The 7,705-nt window shown below is 43.7% G+C and overlaps 2 protein-coding genes across 3 annotated transcripts in view; one reads left to right on the plus strand and one right to left on the minus strand.

The window, feature by feature from the left end:
* Positions 1-344: 344 nt before the first annotated feature.
* Positions 345-2,000, plus strand: LOC131891598 (titin-like). The gene is made up of 5 exons (XM_059241214.1): positions 345-671; positions 819-912; positions 974-1,092; positions 1,239-1,386; positions 1,539-2,000. Exons 1-5 carry the CDS (start codon positions 519-521, stop codon positions 1,952-1,954), a joined length of 930 nt encoding a protein of 309 aa, XP_059097197.1. The 5' UTR covers positions 345-518; the 3' UTR covers positions 1,955-2,000.
* Positions 2,001-7,129: 5,129 nt separating this feature from the next.
* Positions 7,130-7,705, minus strand: part of LOC131891374 (small ribosomal subunit protein eS24-like) — a 2,560-nt gene continuing 1,984 nt past the window's right edge. For both annotated transcript variants that reach the window (XM_059240912.1, XM_059240911.1), the window contains exon 4: positions 7,130-7,355. In XM_059240912.1, the coding sequence (XP_059096895.1) occupies positions 7,353-7,355 (3 nt within the window). In that variant the 3' untranslated portion in view covers positions 7,130-7,352. The remainder of the gene's footprint in view (positions 7,356-7,705) is intronic.

The following is a 7,705-nucleotide window of genomic DNA, read 5'->3' on the forward strand; positions in this document are numbered from 1 at the left end:
AGGAACGCATATCCACACAAAATTCATCAATTCATTAACAACACCACCCTACCCTCTAACATAGACCAACCTTCTATTTTAGGCTAAAAACGACCGAACTGGTTCTAAACAACGAACAGTTTTTTACCCCTTCAATCTTCAAACATACTTCCTTTCTCCATCCAGCTTGGGCACAAAACATTACTCAAATGAATTAGTTTATTACTAATTATTGTGACTGTGTATGATGGATTTTTGGGGACTGCTCTGGACAAACGCTACCATTTTAGAAACAAAATCGAATTTTCCCCCTCATCTCCTCCCCTTGCGATTTTTTGGAACCGTTCCAACTTCTGAGCCAAGCCGTTCGTTCCACGTAGCACCTGACGTAATAGTTTGCTACGTTCACTGAATCAATATTCATTTTTCGAGGAATTGAACAACATTTATTTTCCATTCAACCGGCATGAGGAGCCTTGAATGTTTCGTTCCCAATATTTGATCTCTTTTTGTACTTATTGCGTCAAGAGTGAAAGAAAATGGGCCTCAAGATCAAAGCTGGAATGGCTATGACTGGATTGGTCTTGAGTTGGTTCTTTGGTCTGAACGGTTTGAGTGGAATCGCGAGTTATGTGGATTCTACAGGAAACATTCTGGTGGACATTGCCGATGGGATTGGTCTCGTTTCAAAGGTACGTTATTTCTCTATACTGGATTCAAATTGTATAAAGAGCATACCAACTTACTGAGCCGTTCTTAAGACAGCAAAATTATGCCAATAGATGTGTAAAAATGAATAGATAATCATGTATGTGTATATGTTTCATATCTCATGCCAGGGTATTGAGGCTTTGGAAAGTTATTTGGAGTCCAAACCTGCTCTTCCCTCATTGCCAGAAGCCCCCGCAGAACCCACAAATCCTCCAGAAAAAGGTATTCCTGCATAGAGGTCATATTTATGTAGCTCACATGTGTCTCATTATTATTCTTTCAGATGTTCCAGATGCTCCAGAAGCAAATCCAACTCCCACCCATGCACCATCTCCTGCTCCGCCTACGCCCGTGATATGCCGGAAGGGAAAATGTACCCCTTATGATCCGTCTAAAGATAGGGTAAGCTGGTTTATTCCCATCTGGCCTCAATGGGCTATGCGACAAGCCCTCTAGGCTATGCTAAGCAAGAGGCTACATTCAGCTACTCACGAAACCTAGTCAAATGTGTGTCCCGTAAGGCAGAGGTATCACGCTTCTCGTTGCAGGTCTTACAAGCTCAATTGATTAGGGCGGAACGTGAACGGATCTTGCAACAAGTCAAATCAGGCGAGTTGCCAGCAGACACCGTCCTTCCCAAGAGGTTCACCGATGACGACTTTGACGAGGACGACTATCGCATGCGACGTGTCAAAGGTCAGCTGAGTTTGACCAAAGCCAAACCATTGCATTTTAAGGCCTTGAAACCTGCTCAGTAATGTCTAGCACCTTTTATGTGACTTCCACACACAGACATGCATTTTATGTGAAGATCAGTAGACACTTGATACAAAATGCAATGGTTTTAGTTCCAAAGCGAGAGGTGGAAAAGGCAGTCAGCCAGAAAGAGACTGATCTTACCGAACCAGTCGCTCCCGGTGCGTCAATCCAAATTGCGCCGGGCAATTCAGAGTCAGAAAAAAGGCGCGACAGTGTCGATATACTGAATCCCCATGACCCAGACATTCCTCTCATTCCTGCCAACCTAGCTGAAGGGAACTTCTCCGAAGATTCTCCTGCCACCAACAGTCCTAAGAGTGGCTCCAACGAGGAAGCGGATCCGCCAGGCCGTTGGCGTGTGGGTGTTAAAAGAGTGCTCGGATCTCTTGCAGGGATGACGGCACGGTTGAAAACATTATTATTAAAAGTGGTCACAACTGTATTCCCCTGGAATAGAAGGGCCAAACGGCGTCTAACTGGTGGTGACGGAGAAGATGACGAATGATTCCAAAAGTGTACATACATTAATAAAAGTCCTGTCAATAACTTCACCGCACCTGCAATGGAACGAGTTATATTTCAATGGCACATAAATAGCTCATAGGTCGTTCATTTAGAGACCATTGGTTAATGTGCACTTCCCAAGAGTAATTAATGAGCGCATGAGATAGTATATTTCAGAGGCGGCGGAGAATATATTTCGGGAAGCATATATAGCAGATTATCTTTCCATAATAGTATTGTTTCGACGAATGTTAGTGGAGCCTTAGACTTTGTTCGGGAGGTATCATTCATGGATTTCAAGGAGACAGCTAAAGAGGAGGAGGGATTGCCAAAGTACTTTGAAGTTGCTATTTTTCTTTTGTGGGTTTTTAATAGTGCTGGGACGAGTCCTCTTTCTTTTTTTTACTTTTTGCCGGACTCGAGTCTTTTGCTACAGTCAGCTCTAGCAAAAAGGCTCGTCTTGCGAACCAAAAATTTAGAATCTCATGCATATCGTATTTACTGGCTAATCTTTTGATCATTCAAAATCCACTAAAAGCAAAACAACAAACCAATGATACTCTCCTTTCTAATGGGTCACCTGCCCTCTATTACGATCCAATCAGACGAGAGGAAGCGATACTGGAAGCTGAAGGGCAACGGATCCGCGATCACCTCTGCCGCGGAAATGACATCCTCAATGTAAAACGCCAAAATGCTCATGAAGGACTGGCAGTAACGGCCGCAATAAGAAGAGGACTGTGACCTTGTTGGACAGAGTCAAGGCCAAAATAACCGTGGATTTGACACAGCTCACGCATAGGATGGCTGCCAAGATTAACGTGGACTTGGAGACCATTAGAAACGCCATTCATGACGATTTAGTATGCCAACACCCCCAAGCACCGTTTTGTTGAAGCCATGAATGACAGGAGGCCTAAGAGGTGCAAGAAGGTCGTCATCATCAGCATGCACCCGGTGGATATCTGCTCAGACAAGAATATCTTCACAGGATGCAGGTTTGAACCACGAAAATGACAGAGTCCTGGTGAGGTCACTAATGGAGGACGTTGAAGGTATCTACATGGCAAAGCATCAGGCCCAGATCATAGTCCTTATCGTCGTGATCACCAGATGGCACCATAATTATTCTTCAAGCCCACGGAGAAAATCGGGGCAGATGTCTTCTATAAGATTCTGAGGTATACCATTATTTTCTCTTAAGCAAATAAATGTTGACCAAAGATGGGGACCAAATGACGAGAGCTGGCAAAAGATCTATTCAATCGGACACATCCACTTTACTGCAATAACCAAGATTTTCATCATTTACCTCTGACCACATGTCTATGCACTAACTGCAATTCCCCTCTTCACTTTTTCATGTGCACTGAACCAATGCTAGCCATATTCTTTGCGATTTCTAGTCAACTATTTTATCATTCTCGGGGACCTTTTTGATCTTGTTTAGCCCTGCTGCAGTCATTGGGACCCACATTGGGGATGCATAGGCCAAGTGCCGCTGAATGATTGATTCATACTGGGTTTTCATACTAAATGGACATCAAGATTTGAAGGTGGAGTAAATCCATCTCCATATCTGAAAAGCTTTGCTCACTTTGATTTGAATAGGTACCTCAAACTTTCCATCATTTGCAACATTATCCCCAGATGTCATAGTGAGCCATTATGCTCTATTGGGTTTTGGCAATTATCTAAATAGGTTGGTTTGTCAATGCCTTTGGGATAAAACGTCCAGGTTTTAAACTTCAGCCAAGAGAACCAGGTCGTCTGCGTATGGTAGATGTTGTACCGGAAAATGGTTAATGGCGGGCCCTTCCTTGTCAATCCTTGGCCAATCTGAAGAAGCGGGCACCTAAGAGGGTGGACATCATCCTCAAGAAGGGGTTCTCCAGGGCGATAGTCCGATGGTTGTCTGGAATATCCTTAGGGCCCCTTTTTATGGATGAAGATGATGACTGACTCCATCCATTCTGATGGGAAGAAGGAAGAATGGAGGTCGAGGCTGAAGAGTTCTTGGAGGTGTGGCTGAAGTGAAAGTTGGAAAGGAGAGACCCCTGGGCTGGTATTCTCAATTCGCACTTGGGTCTTGAAGTCACGCTTCAAGCATAAATCCCTACTTTAAGTGCAGCTTATAGAAAAAGTGGCATTCTTGATTCGAACTTCAGCTTTAGATTGAAGTTCAAGTGCAAAGTTGGAAAAGCGGTACTCTCGACTCAAAGTGGAGCTTGCCAGTGCAAAATTGGACAAGCCGCACTCCCAGTCACCCTAAATTCTACTGCCGAGTGCAATCTTCCCAGATTGATCGGACCCTGCTGTACGGCCAAGGCGCACTCCCAGTCACCCTAAATTCTACTGCCGAGTGCAATCTTCCCAGATTGATCGGACCAGTCTTGGGAATTGGGATTGACGTTATAAAAAGCTTTAATGTGGATGAAAATGGGTTAAACATGAAATGTAACTCACTGGGAACTCTAACACGACACGAAGTTGACTTACAAGAAGGCATCTAGGCGCAAAACGATTTGTTCGACTGTTTTTTAAGTTTATGCTTGTCCCTGAATTTGGCCGTCCTGAGTGAAAATGAGCAATTTGTTCCCGCTTAAGTCAAAATGGATGCAACAAGTTCAGCCCGGCCAAGCACAACTTGAAAATAAGACTAAACTTAAAGTCCTGCTTCAAGTGCGAATTGAGAATACGGGCCCGGATGTTGAGGGGGCATGGCATCATCGGAGTCTCGTCGTCGTCTATGTGCCTCAAAGGTTTTGTGGTCCCTCAAGCGTTCGTACGTGCAGCGTAGGGGGGGCTATTGGGATCATTCATGTTATGCCACGAAATTATCAATTGATCGTGAAAATCTGAGGTCACAAAAGCGGGAGCTTCGACTTCGTATTTTTCGAGATGTAACAACCTGAGATGGACGGCCCCCCGAGCAACGCAGATCTGATCCGTTTGCGTCAACAATCTGGCGTGTTTGCGTTTTGTCGATTGGCATGTTGAACCATACTCCATGGGTGTTGAACTTATGGACGAGATCTTGCGAAATCAGGTTCTCGGATGCTCCCGTGTCTGGGGCAACTTTGAACACTTTGGTGCGAAACGGTATTTCTTTGGATTGGGTGAACACTTCCGTTTGAGGGCGAGGGCGAGGGGGGGGGGATGGTTTATTGGGTGAAGATAAAGATTGTACTTGAATGAATAAGGTGTTGATGGGTGGTTCTGACTCGGAAGAATTCACGAAGGACACTTTTTTTTTCTTCTTCTGGATACATGATTGCCTTTCTCGGGTTTTCCCACGGCTCATGCATACCTTCAAAAAATGACCACCTTTGCCGAAGTTGCAGTACTGTATCCCACACCAGAAGCAATGTCTCCATGCCGGTTTCAGGTGCGGTTTCCCCAGATTTGTGTCTCAAGTAGGATGAAATGGCATCGACTTGAATGCTGGCAGAAGGCTGCTCAATCGACTTCTCGATGTTCTATGGCCGAGTTCAATCTATTTCTCTTCACATAAGCACCCCTTAAGGGGTTATGACATTTATGATACAAATGAAATCGGTCATACCTGGGGACCCTTCATATCCTTCGAACCCCTATCGGCACCCCTGTATGTAGCTTTTGAGACAATTTTTGTTCTACCAGGCAAAACGTGGCTCAGAATTCCTCTGACCAATTTGAGGGAAAGCCCGTTCACCACCATCCAGTTTGCCTAGAAATTCAGGTTCCAAAACATTCAAGTGCCATGATGGTCATCCATGTCGGGAGCCGGACCAAAACGGACGAAAGAACCTACTACTATGAACTAGACAAAGTTTTTTTTCGAAAAATACGACACCGAAAAAAAAAACGAAACGAAACAGGATCATTTTTCGAGTTTTTTTTTGAAAAATTACCGAAAATGGATCACACTTATTGAAAATGTGACTGCGCACTGGAGGTCGGCAGGTTGAGTCGGTTGAGTATTGCCCGGCCAGCGACGCCAGCCATCAACAACGCCCTTATACTATTTCCAATGGGCAGTGCCATGTCCGTATCAGTTAAATTCTCCATCCTGTGGGCGTGGTTAGCGTCTAAAAGTCTCCGCAAGAAAGGTTGGGGAAGAGAATCACACTGGGGAACTCTCCTTTCCAATTAAACCACTGCACCACTTTTTTTTGTCCCATGCAACATGGGTGACTTCCAAAGGCAAAAGTCGAACCGTGCCTCCTTGTGGAACTGTGTCGCCCTCTATTGAGTACATCAAGCCACTCAACAACTATCATAGATCCTTCACTTGAAAGCGTATATATTCTGGGTTCTTTCTGAGCATGTAATATGATGCTTGGGCACTAAAGTGTGCTTTTGGAAAACATGAATTTTATTTGACTAGTAAAGGTAACGGCTCGGAAAGCAAAACCATTAAGTAATGCTCACATGTCAGTCTGTCTACATCGAAATCCCCTTTTTTTGATTCTAATTTCCAACCTTTAGTATGACATTTACTCATTATGCACGCTAGTCCTTTTATCATCAGTTTTTTGGATGCAGACAGATTTTCAAAAGAAAAAAAAAAGCTTTATGTGTTGATGAAAAAAGTCAGAAACCAAGGACAACACGCAAAATAGGCATCAAAGTAAGAACACAAAAGCTCTGGGCTGCATGCAGCTCAATAAACTGGAAAGACGGAATCTATTCAATTACGATTAATTTTCAATTCGCAATGGTCAACGAAGAATCTACTTTCATGAAAACGACTTTTTTTCAAAGAAAAGAGGAAGGAACATGCACTCCTCAGATGAGAAAAAGAGGAATTCAAAGTTCCCACAAAACAAATATAGGAGAAGCACGAGGCCTTTAAATGCATCAACGGCCACGGTCTGGTGCTTAAAACGAGTGAAAGGTAACGTTAGCTTGACCATTCCTTGATTACACTGAACGGAATGAAATGCCATATATGTCATTATAAAAGAGCCACTTTTCAAAACACCTGCCCTTGGAACGGTAGATGGTGATAGTTTCGGAACTGAAGAACGTATGATTTTGATCGGTGTATCTTGGGAAGGAACCACTTACTTGACGCATAAATGTTTCTTTATTTTACAATATATACAAGTAAGTACGCCTATTCCAGAGATATCCATATGTCTGTCCTTACTACTGCTACCACTAAAAATAATATTTAAAAAAAAAATGGTGGTGTGGTTCGTCAATCGTTGTTTATTAGCCATAATACGAAGACCGAAACAACCATAACCTCCATCGGAAGGATTTGTGACCGGCAGAGGATCTTCTGTCGTCGGTCTTGGGATTCTCCATGATGATGATGATAAAGTTAGTGGTGTTGATGATGGTACTGAAGATGGTGACAAGGGGAGCGGAGAAACGGGAGGGGGAGTCGAAGAAACACACCAAAATGGGGTTTACTGAAATATAAAATTAACACATTCAGAACCATACACAAATAATAGCACGTCTGGAGCGATTTCCGAGGCGAGAAAAGCCACGCTTTGGGACAGCAACAACATCATCTGTGGGTCGAGGTTGAAGGCGGGCCAAGTTAGTGATGTAGAAGTTAGTATGATGTATGCTCGTATGTGTCCCTGTGTCTCAATTGAAGGACTCTCATACGCTGCTCTAATAGAGGTGGATGATGATGATGATGATGATGATGATCAAGATCAGTACAACGCGGTATTCGTTAGACGAGGCACAACCACAAACGAGTTAGATGATTGATCACACGGTTTACCCGCATTTCGGACTCTCAACGGGA

The sequence above is a fragment of the Tigriopus californicus genome, chromosome 12 (assembly GCF_007210705.1).
Source record: "Tigriopus californicus strain San Diego chromosome 12, Tcal_SD_v2.1, whole genome shotgun sequence".
Lineage (NCBI taxonomy): Eukaryota > Metazoa > Arthropoda > Copepoda > Harpacticoida > Harpacticidae > Tigriopus > Tigriopus californicus.